Raw genomic sequence first — 24,804 nt, 5'->3', positions numbered from 1 at the left:
TCCCTCTCTCAATAGAAATTTGATTTCTCTCCCTCTGAAGTTGTGAGGGACCAATCAGGGCGCAGTATGCAAATATGGGCGGGTTTATCACCAGGGGCATTTTTTTTTATTTGCCCCTCGGAAATGCAGGTTCCACACAGAGATTCCAGACTAATATCTACACAGTGATATTAGTCTGGCCATGCCAGGCTAGAGTGGATGAGGCCCCTGGACTGTTGCGGGTGGATGAGGCCCCTGGACTGTTACGGGGTGGATGAGGCCCCTGGACTGTTGTGGGGTGGATGAGGCCGCCCCTCTGGCGTCAGTCGCCACTGAACCCAGACGCGGGCTGACTGTGGTTGTGGGTTTGCGCTGGGTGGTGATCGACAGCTTAGGCTGAACTTCACAACGTGTTCCCAGATGTTTTACGGCCTGCGCCATTTTCAAACGTTGCAGAGCGGGAGTTCGCTTATTATATCTTGTCAAAACAGGCCGGCCAAGACAAATACACAGTCCTGTAACTCCATTTCCTTGCACTCCTCAGATCTAGAGAGGGAGCTCAGTGCCTGTCTGTCTGTCTGCTCTGTCTTGACTAGTCAGGACGTGTAAACTGGCCCCTAATTAGCCTGACGACAGCCCATAAAAATCAGCCTCTTCCTGGTCCTGCCAGTCATTCATAAGCTCACTGCTAATCAGCACCCAGACACTTGTAACTGTCCAGACCCTTCCTATAGCCGGGATTAGAGGGCCGTGTGTGTGTGTGTGTGTGTGTGTGTGTGTGTGTGTGTGTGTGTGTGTGTGTGTGTGTGTGTGTGTGTGTGTGTGTGTGTGTGTGTGTGTGTGTGTGTGTGTGTGTGTGTGTGTGTGTGTGTGTGTGTGTGTGTGTGTGTGTGTGTGTGTGTGTGTGTGTGTGTGTGTGTGTGTGTGTGTGTGTGTGTGTGTGTGTGTGTGTAATGATGCCTAATGCAGTGCTTTGTAGTAAAAGCCCCTTCCCTCTGTTTGGAATAAACAGGTGTGTGTTGGGTCGTAGGATGTGGATGGCTCATTTCTCAGGGTCAGAGTTCACAACCAGGGGTGAAGGGTCAGGTGGAATGAAGCACCATGGCGGCGGGATGTTTGAAAAACTGCCATTTATACCCTGCTGTGTGTGTGTGTGTGAGAGAACCACTTTTAACCTGCCATCAACACATTGTACAGTAGATTGGTTATTTTTGCTATTCGTGGTATGATGAAGTATATAGGGCTTAAAGGGATAGTTTTAGGATTAATTTTCTAGTTTTCGTCGCATCCCTAAGCCAATAATTTGATGACCAGCGGACCGGTAGGCAGCGGTTCCGGTAGGAGACACAAAGGACACTCTTTTGTGTCTCCTACCGGAACCACTGCCGGTCATCAAATTGTTGGCTTAGGAATGCGACAAAAAAAGTGTCCATGGGGTGACTAATCGATAGAGGAAAAAAAGCCATTTTTGGGGTGAACTATCCCTTTTTAAGTGTTTAAGCAGGAAGTGCTTGTGGATCCTTGTACCAAGGATGCGTTTCCACTGAACCTCCAACCCTTCTCTAGCGGCTCGTTTGACACATCGGCGCCTCGCATCGCACCATGTAAGGGATGCCCTGCGTAAAACGCCATGCCCCTGATATTACTATTGAGATTGATATCTGTAAAAACAATATGTCTTGACAGGCTCGACAATACATCCTTGTAGCGGCTAATCCCGCTTTCCACAAGCGAGGAGGACGAACCCTCTGTCCGCCGAAGTGATGGAATTAACCCATTAAAACCGGGAACGCATCCGTGTAACCGCTTCAACCATTATTTTATACTTTGGCTGTTCAAAAATAGCAGATATGCAAGCTCATAGCGTGGCACTCGGTGCCGCGCTATGAGCTTGTAGATCTGCTATTTTTGAAAAGTGATGAAAATCTTTGCATATATATTTTAAAGCAAACATTTTTAACTCAAATCTTTGCTTCTGGGGGGTCCCCGGTACGAAATATTTTCACATGGGGGTCCGCGGGCCAAATACATATAATTTTTGGGGTCCTTGACATGAAAAAGTTTGAGAACCAACTGATTTAGTAACATGCGTTTTTCGGAAAACTGTTGAACTGAACTGGATTCAGAAGACATTTTGTAGAATCGGAAACCTCTGGCCTTAATGGATTAAATCAAGTTGTCCAACATGCAGACACGCTGAGAGTGCACGGCCATGAGACGGATTACAGGCACCTAATCCGTGCCTGTCGCCACCTTCTACTCAGCGTAAACACTGCACAGGCACACGTACACACACACACACACACACGCGCGCACGCACGCACATGTTTGTATTACTATACTTCTAAGTACATCAACATATTTGAATGGGGATTATATTAATGCAATTTTTTTTTTTTTTGCAGATCTACAAGCTCAAAACACATCGTGAGCTTGTAGATTGGCTATATTGGGTGTGCAACACCCGCCACAGAACTAAGTATGAATCCAGCCAGGTATAGGAGCAACCCCAACCTAAACCTCACCTCTAAATGTCTAACCCTAACCCCAACCTGAATCTATTCTTAATTGTAAGCCTAACTCCCCAAACCCTTTTACCATAAAGCAACCATTTCAATTGGAAGGAGTAGGAAAATGTTCCTCACAATGTCTATTTCTAACATTCTACTATAATTGTGAGGACATTTAGCCCTCACAAGTATAGTAATTCAAACACACACACACACACACACACGCACACGCACACGCACACACACACACACACAGGTCCTTTAAGATCCATGCCATACACTCCACTGTGAATAGCCACATGTCAGAATGATTGAATATGTTTTACAGACATCAAACAACTTCTTTAAATAGTGACGCCATATTGTTGCCCCAAACTCAGGTGTTTCTGTGTGTGCTGGCATTGCAAGAACAGAGCAAACAGTTCCAAGTGGATTTGTTTTATTTATCTGTCTTTTCATATTACTTGCATCGACATACCCGCACACACACAGACACAGACACAGACACAGACACAGACACACACACACACACACACACACACACACACACACACACACACACACACACACACACACACACACACACACACACACACACACACACACTCTACATCTCCACTTGATGATACGCAGAGTTGGTTCCATGTGAAGACAGCCAAACACTGCAGTGTCCCTGTGTGTGTGTGGGTGTGGGTGTGTGTGGGGGTGTGTGTTGGCATGACGCAAGGGCTATTTGAAAGCCAGTGCAGGATGTGTACACACTCGGCAGCAGTGCGAGATGGATGTCTGCCGGAGAGTGTGTTTGTGTGTGTGTGCTGATGGCGGTGGGGGATGGGGTGACGTAGCCTCTTGACCCCCGTGGTGCGACTGGCTCGCGCCCCGTCAGCGTGATGAGGCTCTGGGCGTTATGGAAGCCATGCTTCTGCTGCTGCTGCTGGGTTTGTGTGCCGTGGGAGTGTGCGACACAGAAAGCGCCGCATTGCTGGTTGTTTTATAACGGTGGTTCTTTCAAGCTTTTTAATTTCAAGGACCCCATGTTTGGTATGCATTAGGCCAGTGGTTCTCAAACTTTTTCATGTCAAGGACCCCCAAAATGATATGTATTTTGCTGCGGACCCTCCATCTCAAAAATATTTTGTGTCCAGGGATTTAAAAAAAATAGCAGATATACAAGCTATTGTACCCCCCAAGGACCCCTGGGGGTCACCGGACCCCACTTTGAGAGGGTACAGAAGGAACCAAATTGGACGCGTAAGGGTCCATTTCGCCCCATTTTGCACACACTCAGAGTTGCATACCTGTAAGGGTCCATTTGGTTCCTAATTCCTATCTATCAATAATTTAGCTGGGGACCCCCTGGAACTGCCTAAAGTACCACCGGGGCGGTCCCCGGACCCCACTTTTGAGAACCACTGTTCTATTGTGAATGAAAAGTCATAGAGAGTTGAATCGGAGGGAGGTTCGGAAGAAAGGCTTAACAGATGTGTGCGTTAGAAAGGGTTTTGGTGTTTTTTGCAGAACGGCGGATCATTTCAATGACAGGGCAGCGACTTGCTCGAGTTTTCAATTTCAGACGTACAGTATGGTACTTACAGTACATAAGGAAAGGGGGCTAATTCCCCTATTTTAAGTGTGTGTGGGCGTGTTGGCCGCGTGTGTTGTTGTTTCAGCGGCGAGGCGGACTTCACCGGTCCCGACTCAGGATCATCCCTTCATGCCGAAAACCCCTCGAGCCACACTCATCATCCACACTTTATTGCCTCAGTCACGGAGCTTAGAGAATCTGCGCGAGCGCGTGTGTCTCTGTGTGTGTCTCTGTGTGTGTGTGTCTCTGTGTGTGTACTGTACAGTGTGTGGCCCCTTGCTGTGACATAGAACCCCCGTGTGAGGAAATGATGTCAATTATGTTTATAGTTTCTGACGATTGCGTTCGTCGTAATTAGATTTATGCACACCGTGGTTATTTTGTTTTGGGGCGGCTGTAACAAACTTGTGATATTATTGGATTTCACACAATCAGGCAGGCCTATGAAGTCTGCTTCTGTTACATAGACCTTAATGAAAAACGTCTTACGTCTTAATCTCAATGCCCGCCTTGTTGAGAATTTGATCTTTTTTTTCCCCCCTGATTTTTTTTTTGTTGTAAACACTGCTGTTCGCATGTGATTGACTGGAGAGAAGGAGTTCTTTGTGACGGTCTCCCAGCATGCCTTTAGGCCAGGAGTTGCAACAGAAATAAATCTGGTTGTTAATGTTTCTGTAACTCTTTCTCGTACGTTCTCTCCGTAAGATATGGAATGTAGAGGTGCAATAGTTAATTGAACTAATTGATCTAAACAGAAACATTGATTTGAATGAAATCGATTTTCAAAATAGCTAAAATAAACCAACAAGCTTGTAGCTTGTATATCTGCAATTTTCACTATTTTTGCATGATACCGTTGTACAATGAAGTGCAGAATAGAGCTTTAAGTGGTTAATTAGACTAATATATTTGATTCATTATAAAAAATCATGTTCATTCTTTGATAATAAAAAAAAACAAGCTTGTAGGTGAGCTTGTAGGTCTGCTATTCTCGGCGCGAGACAAAGTCGCACGACGAAGCATGAATCAGCCTTAAGCATGTCTGACTAGAATTGTCCGCTCACCAGAAAATGTACTGCATTTGATTTTGAGACGTGGCATGAAGGATGATCCTGTAGCATTCTGTTTGTGTTCCTGGTCTGGGAAGGATTTCAGTCTGAAGCGTTGTGAGGGACAGCTGGACACCAGAGTGACTAATGAGTTGTTGTTGGTTGGTGACCATGACAGGAGACTTCCCTCTGAGTAGTACCTACAAGCAGTGGTGGAAAGTAACTAATTACATTTACTCAAGTAATGTACTTAAGTACAATCTTGAGGTATTTTTACTATTTCCAATTTTCTGTGCTTTTACATTTGCCCCACTACATCTCAGAGGCAAATATTGTACTTTTACTCCGCTACAATTATTTGAAAACTTTAGTTACTTTGTAGATTTTGATTATTATTACAAAACACACATTACCCACTTCAGCCCTATATACATTCTACATACATCTACAAGCTCACAGTGCGTTGCGATGCGACGCATTGTGAGCTTGTAGATCGGCTATTTTCAAAATATTTGTATACATTTTATACATTCGAAAACTTGTGAATTGGGACATTCTGCATAATGAGTACTTTCTACTTTTGGTACTTCAAGTGCATTTTGAAACCAATGCTTTTGTACTTTTACTCAAGTAAATTTTGAATTCCGGACTTTTCCTTGTAACAGAGTATTTCTACATTGCAGTATTGATACTTTTACTTAAGTAAAAAATTTGAGTACTTTTTCCATCACTGCCTACATGGAGCCCCTAGCTCTCCCCTCATTGTGTCAGACCACTAGTTTTGGGACTAGTGGTCAGAACCAGATGTTCTCAACCAGCCATGGCCTTCTTTCACGTCATCTCAGCTTGTTCCTAGCAAGCAGGCATGTGAGGTGAAGGACCTTGCTTATACACACTTTAAACCTGGTGCCCTATTTTGGGCATGTCATTATAGGCAAATATTTTCACAGATTTTCCGAAATAGACAGTAGACAGGTGGAAAGTAACGAAGTAAATTTACTTAAGTACTGTACTTGAGTACAATGTTGAGGTATTTTTTCTTTAGTGGAGTATTTCCAATTTTCTGTACTTTTCTTCTACTCCACTCCACTACATCTCAGAGGCAAATATTTTACTTTTACTCTCCACTACAATTATTTGAAAACTTTAGTTACTAGTTACTTTGCAGCTATAAATTATTATGTTATAAAACATACATTAACCCCTTTAGCCCTATTTTATACATAGGGTATTTGAAAATAGCCGATGCCAATACTTGCGTACTTTTACTCAAGTAACATTTTGAACAAAGGCCTTTTACTTATAACAGAGTATTTCTACATTGTGGTATTGCTACTTTTACTTAAGTAAAATACCTGAGTACTTCTTCCATCACTGTCTACAAGCTACTACACATCACAGCTAGAAGGTCCTGGGTTCGATTCCCGCCGGGGACGCTGTGGGCGCTGGGGGCCTGTCTTCTCCTCCACGTCATCAGCCTAGGTGGGGTTGGCGAAAGGGCCTACTCTGTGTGGAGTTTGCATGTTCTCCCCGTGTCTCCTAGGGTAGTTAATACCCTCACAAAACATGTAGTAATCCTGGTCACTATACTGCCTCCCCCTGGTCAGCCGGGGCGCCTAATGGAGGGGAAGGGAACTGGTTGAAATAACGTGTTCCTTCCACGCGCTACGTCCAACCAGGGAAACTCCCCCCTGTCAGGTGACAAGAAGGTCAGTTGGCTCTCATGCATTGAAGGAGGCATGAGCTCGGCCCTGGCCTCCCTAGGCTGGTGGGGGGAGTGTAGTGCCCAGGATCACTTAGCAAATTGGCACCGGGTGAAAAAAGGGTTACAAAAATCGAGGGATAAAAATTATAAGTAAAAAAAAAAAAGCTACTACACATCGCAATGTGACACGTTGCACGTAGCTTGTAGATTGTCTAGATTCGATAGCTTGTAGATTGTCTATTTCCGCCACGTGACACCATCATGCGATGAAGTGTAACTCGGGCTTCAGTGGGTAAGGGCTAGCTGTTGAATCTCACGGGCTGTTTTCGAAGTGGTTATTTTATTTCTTTCAAATAAGTTATTTTGGCTCCCACCCCTCCGTCATTCTGTCAATGGAATTTGCAATAAGAGTTGAATCCTTCTCAAAGCAGAAATTGTGCCAAACGGTTTTATGGTGCTTTATTGAGGATGTTTGCACAACGTGATTCATACCTGAGTGGGCCCACGTTTCCATCATGCTGGCAGTTTGCTGCAGTCGTGTTTTTATAATGTGTTGATTGTTTTTCCCCCCCCGCATACTAATTCTATCTTTACTGGCAATTTTGGTGACATAGATTTAGCCTTGTGCGGAGTGAGTGAGTCTTCCTGGTCAGTTTTGCCACAAAATGTTGTCATTGATCTCACATCTGGACGCTGTCGAATGAACGGTTCAGTTGAGCTCCAGCGATATCCGTACGATTGAGTCATTAGCCTCATCTGCCAATAAAGTGTAATGAAACGCACATGGATTCTACAGCCTCAATAGCGGCAGGACTGATCCCTGTTATTTCTTTTTTTTTATCAACGCACTATTATTTTACCCTGCGTTCACCCCCTCCCTAACCCCCTCACCCTCTGCGACCCTCTCTCTCTCCCTCTCTCTCTCTCTCTCTCTCTCTCTCTCTCTCTCTCTCTGCCTACCTCCTCCCATCTTCATTAATACCACATTTCCCCTCGGCTTCTTTTTCTTTCTGAATAAATAAAATCCCCCCGCCCGCTCGCCCTCCATTCCTGTGAAATGAGAAGCACATTGGGGTTAGCGCTTGCGTTCCAGGGGTGACAGGCGGTTCTGTTTAGATGCTCTTTAATTCCAGAGATTGGCTCTTGGAAGCCGAGTGCGCCATCCGACCCCGCACACCGCACACACAAACAGGTATAACCCCCTCCCCCCCAACACACACACACACACACACACACACACACACACACACACACACACACACACACACACACACACACACACACACACACACACACACACACACACACACACACACACACACACTTCATACACACACTTCATACACTCCAATCATCTACACCAGTGGTTCTCAAACTTGTGTTTGTCAAGGACCCCCAAATTGACACTTAATAGCCTGCGGACCCCCATTTGAAAATATGTATGCCAAGGACCCCCATAAGAGAAGGTTTTTACGGCTCTAGCAGTGATTTTCAACCATTTTAATTTTAAGGACTGTCAATTTGACAGCCATTAGGCTCCCATTTAATGGCATTTCTATCTCTGTGACCCCAATTTATATTGTAAAATCAATGTTAATGTAACTCTGAGAGTGTACAAATGGAACCAAATGGACCCTAACGGGTCCATTTGGTTCCATTTGTACACTCTCAGAGTTACAGACCCATAGGGGTCAATTTGGTTCCTAACCATGTATCATTTAGCTGGGGACCCCCTGGAACTCCCCCCGGACCCCACTTTGAGAACCAATCATCTACACCACCTCCACCAATCAGGTCCTCTTTTGCACTCAGCCCTCCATGAATACGGCATCTCCTCATCCATCCACCCATCCATCCGTCCGTCCATCCATCGCTTTAGTTGCTTCTGAGACTTTCCATTCCAATCCCTCTGATCCTTCTATTTCTTTGATTTCAAGGTTTCTGGTTTCCTCATCTCATCTGCTCGCGTTTGCTCTGACCGTGTCCTCTCCTCGCCTTGTGGTTTTGTGCACAAACTCCACTTTCCCCTGTGCGTCCACATTTACATGACCCTTTTTACCCCTCCTTCGTTTTGCTGTGTTTATACCCCGACAAGCCAGCAGCCCGTGTTGACCCCCGTTCCAGTAAAGCATTCCACCACAATTCATATTCAGATGAGAAATGTGTGGGGGCGCCCGGGGGAGGGGGAGGGGGGGGGTGGGGGTACACACGACGAGAGCGAAAGGAGATGTTGTCCATCTTGGGGAATCGACACCGCCGTTTGTTTTTTCGGATTTCACAACCCAAAGCAACAGCAGCACACGGAATGGATCGCGTGTGCGTGCGCGCCGGGTACGCGGAACGGCGTTTATAGCCACTGAAATTATATAAAAACCAAACCAAAGTCATATCCTCTTCCCTCTGTATGTTTTTTAGGGTGGCCGTTAGGGCTGGGCAATTAACCGAACATATATCGAAACCGACATTTCGAACCAATAACCAAAACAAAGGTTTTTCAATGATCCACTAAATCGATTGGTCTGATTAACCACTTATGCCCTGTATCATACTTTGTTGTGCAATGGTGGCGCGCAAAAGTAGCGAAGCTAGCCGATCTACAAGCTCACAACGTGTTGCATCGCGTCATGCCGTGAGCTTGTACATCTGCTAGTTTCACTACATATATATTTGTAATAATCGTTCATTAAATCGTAATCGAGACTCTAGTGGCCGTAGCTGAGTGGGTCTCTGAGCGAGATACTTATGCCCTAACAGAGCTCATCAAAGCCATCTGAGCAAGCCATCTGCTGGGTGAAGGCAGATGGCCCCTCACTCGGTTTGCGATTCCGTTCATCGCTCACTGTTCAAAGCGTCCGCCAACCCCCTGTGGTGCCCGGCTGCCCGACGGGCACCACATGGCTCTGCCCGCATCGCCTCTGGCAGCAGCGTGGTTAGAGAGGAGCCGAGGGGGCTGCACCCCACCCCACCGAAACACCACACCACCCCACATGACACCACACTCCATCTCTCCAAACACTAGTTTGCTATTGCCCCCCTAAGCCGTGGGTTGGGGGGAGAGAAGGTGTAATGGAGGGATGGCAACAAGGGTAGAATAAGCATCCCGGCCATTAACCCTTTAAGACTTGAGGCCGATTTTACAAATGTACCCCCATCTCAAAATATGTTGTTCCAGGGACCCCCCAGAAGCACAGATTTTAGTTAAAGGGTCTACACCATGAAAATCACTTTTTTCTTGTTTTTTTGTATTTTTTGGGGTCCCCAGTGTCTCTTGTACCCAAAAAAATGTTTTTTTTTAAAATTCAGTCATTCCTTCTCATTTCATGGATTTCCAGAATGGGCGTGTCTGAACAGGCGATCTCAGAATGGAAATGTTTATGATGTCACAAACATTATTGATGGCAAACCCAATGTTAAATGAAAAGTGCCCGAATCGCTCCGAAACTTTTTCTACCCCCCCTAAGTGGGGGTCTACGAACAAATACTTCGGGCTCGGATTTTGGCTCCGCCCCCCGGAAGTGGGTGAAACAGGCACCTCAAACACTTGGTGGAATTGTTCAAAAATGTTCAAAGTGTTTTTTTTTCGATTTTGTATTTTTCTTAGATGCTTCTTTTTATGCAGAATTTTTCCATTTTTTTCCCTTTTTTTAAATAATTTTTTTAAATATTTTTTTGTATTAACAGACAGAATTGCTCAGTAGCCCCCCCCTGCCCAAGAGGACGTTTTGGTATTGCAGCTGAAAGCGCTGTATAAGCCAGAGACAATTGACTTGGGATGAGTATATCTGAGTGATGATTTAGGCTCAAACCTTTTGAAAAAGGTTTGAGGGACATACACCATATGATATTAAATATCAAATATTTTTTTTAAATTCATGGTGTAGCTCCTTTAAAAAAATTGCTTTAAAAAAATATATATATTCAAAGATTTGCACACATTTTCACGATTTTTAAAAAATAGCAGATCTGCAAGCTCATAGTGCGGCACTATGAGCTTGCAGATCTGCTATTTTTGAATAGCCAAAGAAATTGGTCTTAAAGGGTTAACCGCTTTGAACCCAGCATCTCTATTCAGGGCATGGCATTATAGGCGAAACCTTTAAAAAAATAGCATAAATAGCAGATCTACAAGCTCACAACGCACGTTGTGAGCTTGTAGATAATAATAATAATCAATTATCTACAAAAAAAATAGGAATTAAGCAGTTAACTGGAACCAGAGCTCCAGGCTCCAAAAACAAAAGTGGCGGTGTGTTTTTTCTATGTCCTTCTGTTTTTTTTTTCCTTTTTCTTTCTTTCTTCCTTCTTCTCCTCCACTCTTTTACTCTCCACCGTTCTCGCAAATCTCTGCCTTTTTTGCTTCTAAAGCATCGGGTTAGCATGTCGCCACATCAGAGAGGCTGCGAACAGCCCCCGGGGATAATCAAGATCACACGAAGCAAAGACAAAAGCCCTTGCGGGCAGAGCCCTACAGTACATATGAGAGCAGTGTCAGTGGTTTGACCCCGCTGCGTGCATGTCCCTGTGGTTATCGCAGCTACAAGCAGTGGTGGAAGAAGTACTCACATGTTTTACTTAAGTAAAAGTATCAATACCGCACTGTAGATGTACTCTGTTACAAGCAGAAGTCCCGTATTCAAAATGTACTTGAGTAAAAGTACAAAAGTATCGGCGTCAAAATATACTTAAAGTACTCATTCTGCAGAATGTCACATTTCACAAGTTCAAGTTCTGCTATTTTCAAATGGCTGAAATATCTATACAGCTGAAGTGGTTTGCGTTTTGTAATAATAATCAATTATCTACAAAGTAACTAGTAGTGTTCATATAATTATAGTGGAGTAAAAGTACAATATTTTCCTCTGAGATGTAGTGGAGTAGAAGTAAAAGTATTGAAAATTTGAAATACTGAAGAAAGTAAAAGTACAGTACTTGAGTACATGTACTTAGTTACTTTACACCACTGACTACAAGAGGCTAGAGAACCATTTTCTTTCAGTGCCATCGACTCTTATTGTATAAACAAGATCTCCGTGCAGTGAGATCAGTTTTTACAAGTCCACGCATGGCTGCGATTATATTATTGTTAATGGCTGTTCTGGACAAACCGTTCTGTCTCTCTGTGGTTGAATCTAAAGCAGTGGTGTCCGCATGTGGGGTCCAGGACCCCCAGGGGTCTTTGGCTGTACAAATGGAACTAAATGGAACTGTCTCAGAGTTAAAATAACTGAGGATTTTGTAAAATTAAAAAACGTGTCAAATGGGGGTCTATGGCCTAAACTGGGGGTGATTTAAATGGAAAAGGTTGAGAATCACTGGTCTAAAGTGTCCTAGATGCTGTTGAAGCGATAGTTTAGGGTTACTGGGAGGTCAGCTGGGCCGCGTGGGCGGTGTGTGTGTGTGGCCCGTTGGAAGATGGAAAGGCCGTACACAGAGAGACGGAGAGAAACGGCGAGACGGGACAAGAGGGACACTCATCGAAACGAGAGCGCGAGAAGTGCGGAGGAAATGCCTGTTCGCAGCCACACGGCTCTGGGCTTTTAACTCATTGTCCTTGGCTGTCTGTCCTCAGCCCCTTTTTGGTTTGGAAACAGAATCCAAACCAGGAGAAAACTCAACAAAAGACACAGTAGAGAAGCAGAGAGAAAGAGCACGTAAAGAAGGAGGGAGAAAAAATATTTAGTCAGCAGTGATTTTGCATGGATTTTTTCCTTCTTTTCTTGATGATAATTGTAAAAAAAGGTCCCAGGGAGCCACAATAGGGTCCATTGAGCAGCGCAGCGCGGGCTGAATGCGAGCCGTCAGTGTTGGCTACCAGCCAGAGGCCAGGTCTCTCTTAAAAACCAAGGGGAAGAAAAGAGCGACTGTTTTATGGAAGGAAAGGAGAGAAACAGGCACGCACACACGTACCTTCCTCCTCTGCCTGCCTACCACCCCCTCCCCCCCACCCTCTCTCTTCTCTTCTCTTCTCCTTCATTCATGCACAGGGAACGCTTCACGGACACGCGGCAAGAGAGAAAGACTGAAAAAATGCGTGCGCTCGTTCAGCCCCCGGGCAGTGTTATATGCTGACATCATCTATTTGTCCTATCCATCTATCTGTCTTTTTTTTTTTGTACCTGGATTGACTCCCACTGGCTGGACATGTGTGAGCGATTTAGCCTCACTGTTGATCTGTTCATCGTAAATTTTCACTCGGCGGGGAGGTCAATACAAGCCAACAGGTCATTCCAAAGTAAAAGCAATGTATTGTAGCGTTAATGGACTATACCAGTCTAATTTGGACTTCTAGCCATTAGCAGAGGTTGGCCCCCGTCTCTGTACAAAAGTGTACCGTTGCTGCAGTGTAAACTTTACACACATTTTAGACATCATTCAGTGCCATTCATGTTGAAACGGTGTGGAAAAATTGCTCTGGTTGCTAGATTATTCACCCTTTTGAAAGTCACTACACTGTTTGTTTTATCTAATGTGACTGTATCATTCTAATATACAGCAAGCAATTAAACATTGTGCATCAGTGTTATCAATATGCCTGGAAAAATTTAAGTGCTGCACTTTTCACTAGAATTGTGTGACTTTTAGGGATACAGTGAGTTACAAGCTAACATTCTGTAACATGTATTGCCAAAATGTTAAAACAAAACACACAATATTATCTCAAGAAATCAGGCAATTTGGTGTAAAATGGTAAAAGATTATGTAATCTGTGTGGCTGATGTTGACAATGGAAAATGACATGTACTAACACTGGTATGGTCCTTTAATTTAACTGTGAATGTGTAAAACTGGACCCTTTCAGAGTTCAATTAAATGAACACACTGCTGATTTTGCTGTGCAAGGGAGGAAGTGTTTTCACCTGCAGGGGGTGCTACAGGCAGGCAGGGGGTACATTGTTTCTGCTGTTGGTCGGCTGGAATGTTTCCTCTCTCTGTACAAATTGAAATAATGGGACCTGCATGCACTGCTGCTGCTTTATGTGTTTTGCGTTGTTAGTGTGGGACTTTGTATAACAGCTCCCAGCTGTACGCCTCTCTACCTGGGCCTGTGCGCGCCGTGTGCATTCAGTACGTGCAAGTATGTGTGTGTGCATTGGTGTTCCTGTGAGCGTGCATGCCACATCGATCCCCTGCCAGGCCGGCGCTCTTCTTATTAAAACACATGGGTGGTCAGCTCGTGTGTTATTGTGTTGGTTCACAAACAATGCGGTGCCCATTAGGCTTAAGCCAGTGACTCACCCGCTACGGTAAAATCCACCTAATACCTTCACATCAGCATGTTTTCAATCATAAGCTTTATTCCATTCTGCCTGCAGCTTTCGCTGTTAAAGGAAAAGATAAATTCCGAGACCTCTCGCCTTCCAAAGAGACTTGTTAAAAAAAATTGTGGTGGTGATGCTGTACTGAGAAGGGTGTAACACACACACACACACACACACGCACAGTTGTATTCATTGTGCCACCTTTGCTGAGATACCCCGAAAGAAGAGAGTGTACATATGTAATTGGACTCTTGTTGCTGTATGAACATAAAACATTTTCACACACACACACACACACACACACACACACACACACACACACACACACACACACACACAGTGTTTTTAGGAATCTGATCAGGACCTCTGCACCAACTGAATATAATTCATGGGCACACTGTGGCTGAATTGGCACACATCAAAGTCACAGTGTGCAGTACCGCAGGTGCCTTTGAAGTGAAAAAAGACCCTTTTCTCTTTGCCTGCACCTATTCCCTCATGTTTACACTGTAAACTGAGTTAAATTAACACTCCGGATTTTGCTGTGTACCTCTTAACCACACTACTGTACATCGTATGCCAAATAGCAAAACTAGGCAATCTATAGGCTCACAAGTGCCGCAATATGACAAGTTGTGAGCTATTTTTGAAAAGCTTGAAATGTTTTGGATGATTTTTGAAGATTTTAGAAACTATGACAGGCCCAAAATAGGGACGCCAGGTAGAAAGTGGTTAAGAGAATGTTAACATCCATTGTCTCATCTCTTCCTTGCCTGTCAGTCAAAAGGTTCATCCCAGAGGCAAAACGTTCAAAAGAAAAATAAACCTATTTGTACTTTACAATTTGTTTTATGATCTCTTCCTTGCCTGTCAGTCAAAGCTACATCCCAGAGGCAAAACGTTGAAATGAAAAATAGACCTGTTTGTACTTTCCTTTTTTTTTTATTCATCATTTTTTCTCCATGATAATATCATTACTTTTTTTCCACTTGTACAAATAAATTCACTGAACTGGAAAAGACAAACGAAACAGACATACAACAAAGCGCTTCCCAAAGTAAACAGGGAAAAATAAACAATCACATTGAAAATATTTTTGGATACCTTCAATGTTTTCTATTTTACAGACAAGGATTCCAGTTAAATAGTTGGATTATTATCGTGTGAAGACGGTCTCCCTGTGCGCTGGAAATACTGCACTGAAATATAGCAATTCGCATTTTTATAGGTAGAGTTGTTGGGGGGAGTTAATGTACTCTTGGGCATGAGGGCACTGTGTGTGTGTGTGTGTGTGTGTGTGTGATAGCAACTCGATGTATGTGGGTCTCCGTGCAAGACAGAACATGCTCTTGCATTATCATCGATGTTGACAGAGATCTACAGTGCACACGCGCTCACTCACACGTACAGGGAGATCTTCAACCAGAGCAGGTTAACGCCACCAGACACATAAAAGGTAACTTTTGTGTAGCTCTTCCCCCCCCTTGTGCACAGATTTGGATCTCAGCGCAGTGCGTCTCCACAACAGCCTTCCTGTAGGCCTCCCTCACTGCAACATAAGTCTCATTGTCCTCAACTCAGAGAGCATACACTTGGAACAACTTGGAACCCTTCGCTGTGCTACGTCTGGCGTTTTCATAGTCTGGTTGGGTGCAAGTGAGCAAAACTGGAACCCTCTTTTGCCAAGGGGAAGTTAATGGCGCACGTCAATATGCCGTGGGAGCTAATTCTGCCCAAGGGAAACGCAGTAAACACAACCGCTATCTCCTTTTTGCTTGTTGTGGGCCCGGGCCGTGGAGAATGTTCTTCACAAATTGCGGTCGAGGGATATAGTAACTGAGTCTTTGCTCTCGGGAATATAAACAATAAATAAGGTCTTTAAAGTACTTGTTTCCCCTCGGGTAGAGTCATGTGAGTGTGTATGTGGTTAAAGAAAGCTCCAAGTATGGTTGAAGCTCAGCTGCAGTGCGTTGTGTGTGTGTTGTGTGTGTGTGTGTATGTATGTGTGTGTGTGTGTGTGTGTGTGTGTGTTGGTGTTCAGTTCAGTCAACTGGTTCCCTTTGTAACTTTTGTAATCTTGCTTACCTCCTTTGTGCTTAGGAAAAGGGGGCTGGACCACGGAGAAGGGGGGATTTATTCTATGTCTGCCCAGACTTACATCTACTTACACCGTCTGACATTCTGAGTGTAAAGCCCTTTGATTGACTTTGCTGGTGCGAAATGAGTTTTAATCTTCAAACATTGTAATCTGCTGTTTTGTCTGTCTGTTAGTCACAAGAGATGGGGGGGGGGTGGAGGAGTTAACAACTTCTAACAGTCACACAGTGAAACGAGAACAAAAACATAATAACATTAAGACAAATATATATAAAAAAATGTACTGTATTTACAACATAAAAAAAACAATGCCATTTTCACAAGCGTCAGCCATTCTGACTGAAAGGGTTCTCTTCATTTGGTGACTTGGATGTCATTCACAGCAAGCACCGCCCACTTTGGGGGTAGTGCAGAGGTGCTACAAAAAGTTTTAAAAAAAACATTTTAGTTTATTTCAGTCATTATAATGGGGAAATGGCAGCACAGCCCCATTTCAGTCCTCGGTCGGGACCCAGGGGGTCACCTAAACCTTTGACCCTTAGCTCCAGCCAATAACAACACACCACCTGTCCCAGCCACACTTGGTCTTTGAACCACGGCTGATAGTGGGCGAGCTGAGAGGTTGCCAGACCAGCTATGTGATTGAAGAAACATTGCAGTAGCGGAATGCAGCATTATGTAGAATGAAGTAAAGGCACTTTTAGAGCTTTCTCTAGGTCCTTAGCGTGTTTTGAATGTTTCATATCTGTTTAGACAAATGAAGGGAAATGGGTTAAATATTTATACAGTATGTTCAGTTTCTCCATTGCTGGCTGGCTGGCTGGCTGCTGACTGGTTCTCTCCTTCACTGTCACCAGTAACAGTAGCTGGAGTCTGTAGTTCATCAGTGGGAAGAACCGAGCTCAGGAGCAAAGTACTCCTTATAAGTTCGAAAAGTCACCAAACCCAGCGTCAGAAGTAGGAGGGCTTGTGAGAAGACATGTTGTTATTTGACGTACAGTGATCCTGTAGCAGCAACACCTCGTATTCCAGGTTGCCATTCTGAACTGCAGGCTCCGGCATCATGAGCTCCGGCTGTTTTTGAGGCAGTGCCCCATTGTCCAAGCCAGACTTGACTCCCTCCAGTTCCAGCTGTGAGGGATCACAGTCTAAGTCCAGCTGGCCCTTGGCCCTCTTCCTGCGGAGGTAGCACACCACCCCCACAGCGACCGCTATTAGCACCACCAGCAGCAGGATGGCCATGGCGGGCACCAACAGGGTGGTCAACCTCTTGTCCTCCACCTGTGCCCCTGTGGTGCTGTGCTGCTGTGCGGCCGTGTGTGCCTCGGTGCAGGCGGTGTCCGTGCCAGCGGGGGTGCCCAGTGGACTGGCACACACGGTGTAGGTGGAGTTGGGCTTCAGGCCCCTGAGCGTGTACTCCGGGTAGGAAGACGGAAGGCTGAGCTGCATCGGCCTCCGGTCGGGCCCGGAGAGATTGCGGTAGGTCAGGCGGATCCCGCGGATGTAAGGCCGCATCTCGATGTAGCGGTGAAGGTCCAGCAGGATGGAGGTGGAGGTGACGTGGCGCGAGCTGATGTCCGGGGCGTCTGCGGTGACGGTCGCCATCGACACCTCCTCTTCAGGCGATGAGGGTGGTGGGTGGCGGATCTCGCAGTAGATGCCCGAGGTGCCACGTGGACACGTGCACTCCACCTGACCCCGCTGGTCCAGGCGACAAGTGCCCCCATTCAGGCAGGTGTTGGGAGGGCAGAAGTGCTGCTCTACCTCTATGTGGCTGCTGCTGCTCGGCGAGGCGGGCACCGGGGGCAGGGGAGAGTCGATGTCCGTGTCCATGGGGTCGTCACTGGACCTGGGCACTGGGATACCCCTGGTAGTACTGGGGAGGGTGGTGACAGGAACCGGCACGGTAGTGGTGGTCTTGACGGTGCTGGTGGTGACCGTGGTGGTGGTAGGGCAACCAAACTCTCTGTGCTCCAGTCTCTCAAGCACCTTTCCGGCGTTGATGGGCGGGAAGTGGCAGCGGGTTTCCTCTGTCCTCTCCAGGGCGATGCCCTGGGCCCTCAGCCAGCCAGGGAACCAGGACAGAGTACAAAGGCAGTTGAAGGGATTCTCAGCCACCGTCAGCTTCCTGATGTGAGGGAAGAGCTGGGCGAAGCCCTGCGGGAGTCCCTGCAGACTGAGGCTGCTGATGTCCAACTCCTGAAGCTCTCCCAGGTTCTGAAGGTGCTCTATTTTCAGAGGACCCATGGGGTTCCCCGCCAGGTTGAGGTGGATCAGCCCCCGGGCCTCCTTCAGAGCTTTGGGAAACGACTCCAGCTTGTTTCCCGAGATGTCCAGCTCGTGCAGGTTTCCCAGAATGGCCATGAGCTCCTCGTCCAGGCTGGTGAGACCCACCCCGCCCAACTTCAGGGACTCCAGGTTGGGGGTCTGGAGGTCCGAATGGCCCAGAGTGGGGAGCACGTTGAAACGCAGGTCCAACAGCAGCAGCCGGGGCATGGAGAGAGCAGGCAGCGATGTCAGCTGGTTCCCCTGCAGCTTTAGCTCCAGCAGCTGCTCCAAGCCGTTAAAGGCCGCAGGGTGGATGGTCTTGATGTGGTTGCTGTACAGATAGAGACGCTCCAGCAGGGCCATGCCGTGGAAGCTCTCCTCTGAAATGTGGGTGATCTGGTTGGACGACAGGTCCAGGTTTCTCAAGGAGGTCAGTGGCTCAAACACCCTATCCGGAAGCTCGGTCAGTTTGTTCTGGCTGAGGTCCAGCATCTCCAGATTGTCCAAGCCGTCAAAGTCCTCCACGGCGAGGCCCTCGATGCCGTTGGCAAAGAGGTAGAGGCTCTTGGTGGCCGGGGGCACCCCCGGGGGAATGGTGGGCGAGCGTCGCTGGAAACACAAGATGGAGTCCGGGGTGGTGCAGGAGCAGTCCTTCGGGCAGGTGTTGGACGTGACGCCACTGGGTAGGAGGAGGAAGAACAGCAGGAAGGGCGTCAACGGAGTGAGAAAGACCTTCATGGTGCGGATCCTTCTCTCCTCGGCCTGAAACGAGAGAGCGAGGAAATGTCAGTGAACTGTGTACACAACATTCACAGAGATATACGACTGTATCATAATGTTAGCACTGGCTGATTTGTGCGACGCTCAGAACACGCAATTGTGTTGTGCAAAGCAGTACAAATCATATCTCTGTTCTCTTTCCTTGCAAGGTCCTGTGAAGGCCATGTTTGAGTGTAGGAGCCCCCCAGCTGTTGGGCAACAAGAAATCTATAACAGATACACGAAGCACAACCGTGGACTTTGTTTCATAAAAAAATATGTTTTTTCCACAGTAGAATAATAAGCCTACGGACCGGCACAGGTCTGTTATTGATTGATTGTGGGGTCCTTTAATGTGGCTTTTAGAGGGGCTTGCTATCGTTGCTGTGGATTTGTATACTCCAGTGATCAAAGGCATTCTCTTGACACTGTTCCCTCAAACAATAGGCTCTGGCAGTGACCTCAGGGCCCAGGAGGAGGAACTTTTCCAACTCTAGGGAAAAGTTAGATGTGTGGCGTCTTGCCACGACAAGAGTGCCACACTATCCATGCAATGTGCTGTGTAACTAATAGTATTGTGATGCTGAGACTGTTGTCTCCATCCTACTCCTTTGGCAGATGGTGTGTGACTGTGTGTGACTGTGTGTGTGTGTGTGTGTGTGTGTGTGTGTGTGTGTGTGAGCTACCCACAGCACTATCATTTACTGTACTGCACACTATGGATGTACGAAGGAGGATAGTAAACTGTTTATGACATACTCCACTGTATATTACACGCACCCACACACACACACACACACTCACACACACAAAGCACTGACGAACCAATCCATTGTTATTCTGTTATTTCTCAGATGATGGCAAGAATAAAACACACAAACACATTTTACACATTTACACACAAAGTGTGTACATGTTTCTGTCTCTTAACCCATTAAGACCGTTTTTTTTGGCTATTCAAAAACAGCAGATCTACAAGCTCATAGCTTGTAGATCTGCTATTTTTGAAAGATTGTGTGCAAATCTTATCCTTTTTTAAAGTGAACATTTGTCAATTTTTTTTTCCAAAGATTTGAGTTACAAATGTTTGCTTTGAAAATACATAGTATATTCAAAGACTTGCACACGTTTTCACGACTTCTTTTTCAAAAATAGCAGATCTACAAGCTCATCGCTATGAGCTTGTAGATCTGCTATTTTTGAATAGCCCAAAGAAATCTAAAAAAGAAAAAATGACACAGATGCGTTCCCGGTCTCAAAGGGTTAAGTGCTTCTAAAATGGAAAAACCGTCGCATTCCGTCAGAACAGCCTCACCATAAACGGCGCTCTCGGTTTCTCCAGTTTCCTCTAACGACACGGTGTCAGCAGCCGTGTGGCCGTGTGTCTACCATGGAGCACGTGGCCCTGCATCTGTGGATCATTTACTTTGTGGTTGTTCTAAACTCGGAGGAGAGCTACGCTGATAGCCCGGAGCTAGCTTCCCTGACCAGAGAACTCGGCATAAATAACACACACTTTCTATGTTGTCATTACGCGGAACGACGGCCAACAAACTGCAGCGCTAAACACATGTCTGAAGTGCCCGTGGAGGCTGAAAATGGCTGAAATACGCAGAGGAGCTGAGGGGAGTAGGGGCGCCTGGGAGAGAAGGAGTCTTATATACTAATTTACACCCATTTCACCTGAGCCCTCTTTAGGCTCAAAACAAACACCTGGTCGAGCTTCGGCGCACAACTTGAAAGGGTCGAAAGGGGGAGGGGGGAGTGATGGAGGAGAGGGAGAGAGGAATGAAGGGGAGATAAAGGAGGAACTAGACGCTGAGGAGAGTCAGCAAGACAGTTTATCATTCTATGGAGTGAGGCTGCCTTGGGAGAGGAGAAGGGAACATCTCTATCTGTTGGCCAATTTGTCTTCCTCTTACTTCTTCCTCTCCCCCACTCTCTCTGTCGGCCTCTTTCTTTCTGTCTATCATTCTATTTGAGTCTACCTCCCTCTCCTGAGGCTGAGAAAAACACAGTGTTTTTGTCGGTGTGTGTGTGTGTGTGTGTGTGTGTGCGGGGGGTTAGTATCTGAAGTTCACAATAAGGTGAAATATGCAAACACAATATTTTATTAACTCAGGACAGCACAGGAAGACAGTAGATGGTGCTGTGCTGTTTTCTTAAACCTGAGATATTGATATACAAGACATACTGATAAACTTCCCTCCCTGGCGGTGTCATGCCTTTTTTGGTTGGGGCTTGAGGCATGTTGAAACCTTGTTTTCTGTTTGGGGGGGGGGTCTTGTTAGAACTTTGTTGCTGTCTAGACTAGAGTACCACCTGTATGAGTAAAGCCTTGTCACTGTTTTTCAGATTTACACATAGTTCACATACAGAACATTGTGTCCTTCTCGTCCAGAGTTCAAACCTATTACTCCAGAAGTGTTCCAGACAAAGCTTGTGATGTGTAATTCTCTTCACTTGTTTTCTTGTACTTTTTGTTTTCCTGAAAGTTGCAGCCTTGTTCTTTTTCTCAGATATTTTGGCATAATATTTATTTTCCTTTCTTTCATTTTTTGTATCTATTTTTTTTTATTCAGATGGCATGCATGCACTGTTTCGTCTTGCCCAGGGGCCATTTTCGGTGATCACCCTCTCACCGCGGTGGTTTGAAAACTACAACATGACGTCACTGAGCCGCGGCGATAAGCGACTCACCGCTCACCTCAACACATCTCTCTGTTTTTACTAACCGACATCACCGGACTATGAGCGCCTAGTATCATAATCACCGTTTAGCTGAAAACGTTGTTTCCACCTAAAATTGTAGCATGCAGCCACCTTTACGGGTCTGTAACTCTGAGAGTGTACAACTCTAACCAAATCGATGGGTCCATTTGCTTCCATTTGTACACTCTCAGAGTGAAATAATTGCGCCCCCAGAGATACAAAATTGTATGAAATGGGGTATATATCAAACTGGGGGTCCTTGAGATGAAAAAGGTTGAGAATCATTGTGCTAGCTCAACTCTGAGCTATGAACATATACTGTACAGCCTCCATGGGCCAACATACAGTAGCTATAATCCTCCATTCCTCTGTGCCACTTCTGAGCTCTGTTCTCTTTGAAGCCAGACTTCTTTGTCTGCACAGAGATGGACTTACAGTACATGAAATCCACTGTACATTAGTTGCTTATGTACATGACAACAGCTAGCAAATTGCTGAACTGTCTGTTTTTAAGATTTTTTTTAATGGGCCATTTATTGTGGGTTGTGTTCTGTTGTTTAGGAATGAATTCCTTTTCACAGATTTACTTGGTCGATTATAATTGATCTTGTAGTTGTACAAGTGAGTTTCCGTTGTAGCGCTGAAGCAATAGCTCTGACAATGATCTTTGTATGCCAAAGGAAACAGAACAGAAACTTGCATCAATTGTGGTTTTGCCTTATTTACTTATGGGCACCCATGCCTCCGCTCTGAAAACAGGTTTAGTGGCTGCTCCGCATGTTGAAAACCTCACCAACCGGTGCCAAGTAGATATTACAACAGCAACAGAGTCACTGCCATCTTAAATAATATTTTCTTCCCTTGGAATTCTTTCTCCTGCTCTCGGTCTTACTCTCTCTGTTTAATGAAACATTTTCTTTAGAGAAAAACACTGCCTCGAATGTCAGGCCTTGGAGAGGAGATCAAGGCTTTCGGGGGTGCAGAGGGGAGGAGGTATCATCTCATCCACGCCGCGGCTGTGGCATTTATTTTCCTTTTCTTTCGGCATACTTTTCTTTCCTTGAAATCGCAACCCCCATGGAAAACATTCATTGATCTCCTCTTTTCCCTCCTGCAGGGTACAAACCAGAAGGGACCATAGCAAAGGCTTGGACCCTGCCACCAACGCATTGCTGTTATCCTTGTTATTATCCAAATTATTCCGAACCGGAGCAGAAAGCCAGATATCTATAGAGAAACAACCCCATTTAACCCATTAAGGCCTGAGGTTCCCATTGTACAAATGTCATCTAAATCCAGTGGTTCTCAAACTTTTTCATGTCAAGGACCGCAAAATGTATATGTATTTGGCCGCGGACCCCCATCTCAAAATAGTTAGTTCCAGGGACCCCAGAAGCAAAGATTTGAGTTACAAATGTTCGCTTTAAAAATACATGTGCAATTTTCTCGAATAATATTTTTTTTTGCAGATCTACAAGTTCATAGCGCGGCACTCAGTGCCGCGCTATGAGCTTGCATATCTGCTATTTTTGAATAGCCAAAGTGTAAAACGATGCTTTTTAGCTCAAATCAAAAAATGATGTTCCAGGTCTTAACGGGTTAAATCCAGAAGTGTAGCTGAAACAAAGCCCTCAGCACTATAGTTAACCACTTTCAACCAGGGATCTATTGTCACGCGGCTGTTTTTGCCACGCGACAGCATTGTATGACGAAATATAAAATGGGGCTTATGTGGTTCATGTCCAACCGCCAGAACCTGCCAACAGGAAATAAAATGCCTCCTAACCTTTGCCAGTCATGCCGAAAAGTTGTTGCCAGTCAGCATTGCAATTGTTTATGGAAAATCTGGACAAAGCTGATAACATCTGGAGGTGTTACCGTAGCTCGCCATCAGCGCCAGCTGAGTGGGAACCAGAGGTGAGGGGCTGCAGTTATCCCATAGTTTACACTCACAGTGCCCTGGGGACATTCACTGAAACGGACTGGTAATTACGTATAGAGAATGTCGTAATGGATTTAGGAAGAGAGCAATAAATCAGAGTAACTGGTTTCAACGTTCTCGGTACTTCATATTGTAGGAGGACCAAATGTGGAAATCAAATTTCTAGAAGTTCTGACTGATTGCAAGCACAATTGTATCTGCAAGTTCACTGCAGGGTCGCTAACCCTTTAAATGCAGTGATTGGAAAGAGAGGGGGGAAAATGCAGGAAGAGAGCGTTTGCGTTACAGGAGTTGGAAATGATGGAGAGGCAGATAGGAGAGAGGGAGAGAGAGAGAGAGAGAGGATGGAAGCTGCATGTGTATACACAATGAGGGAAAACAAAGGGATTTGGAAAGATAAACAGGGGGATGAAGGAGAAAGGAAGAACCAGGCAACAGCTGGATTGTACGCAGGCATTCTTGGGTGTCTCAGGTTTTCATATCATCACAGACATGGCAGGAATTTGTGTGTGTGTGCGTGCAAACATGTTTGTATGCAAGCAACCATGTGTGCATGAGTGAGGTGCGAGACGAAAAGGAGTGAGAGCTGTGTAAGTATGAACCGTTATGTGAATTTACTGCCTGCACTTTACTATGTGCATACATGTGAGAAAGAGATATATAGTATGTGTCTGAAGTTGTCCAAAAAACCCGATCCCACCTCTTCCGGAGTGACTTGGGTAATATCTGAACCGGAGACAGCTAAGAAAGGGACCAGAGCCAGAATACACAACATCAATGCAGCAATGTGTCGTAAAAAAAGATGGAGGCATGGATTTGGGGGGAAAGGGAGAACGGGGAGAGGAGCACATGAAAGAGAAGTGAGCCGTGCAGATAAAGCGGAGAATATTTTTCACCCCTAGAAGTCCAACACGGCATTTCTGGCGTAGCTCCCCCGGG

The 24,804-nt window shown here is 45.6% G+C and overlaps 2 protein-coding genes across 3 annotated transcripts in view; one reads left to right on the top strand and one right to left on the bottom strand.

The window, feature by feature from the left end:
• coro7 (coronin 7) overlaps window positions 1–24,804 on the top strand; it is a 179,952-nt gene that overhangs the window by 80,039 nt on the left and 75,109 nt on the right. The gene's annotated exons all lie outside the window — the stretch shown is intronic.
• vasnb (vasorin b) overlaps window positions 15,017–24,804 on the bottom strand; it is a 32,784-nt gene continuing 22,996 nt past the window's right edge. For both annotated transcript variants that reach the window (XM_080446806.1, XM_080446807.1), the window contains one exon: window positions 15,017–19,214. In XM_080446806.1, coding sequence (XP_080302932.1) covers window positions 17,136–19,190 — 2,055 coding nt within the window. In that variant the 5' untranslated portion in view covers window positions 19,191–19,214 and the 3' untranslated portion in view covers window positions 15,017–17,135. The remainder of the gene's footprint in view (window positions 19,215–24,804) is intronic.

Source organism: Gymnoscopelus braueri (assembly GCF_963280865.1).
Source record: "Gymnoscopelus braueri genome assembly, chromosome: 13".
Taxonomy (NCBI): Eukaryota; Metazoa; Chordata; class Actinopteri; order Myctophiformes; family Myctophidae; genus Gymnoscopelus; species Gymnoscopelus braueri.
This window is presented reverse-complemented; position numbering and strand designations above follow the sequence as displayed.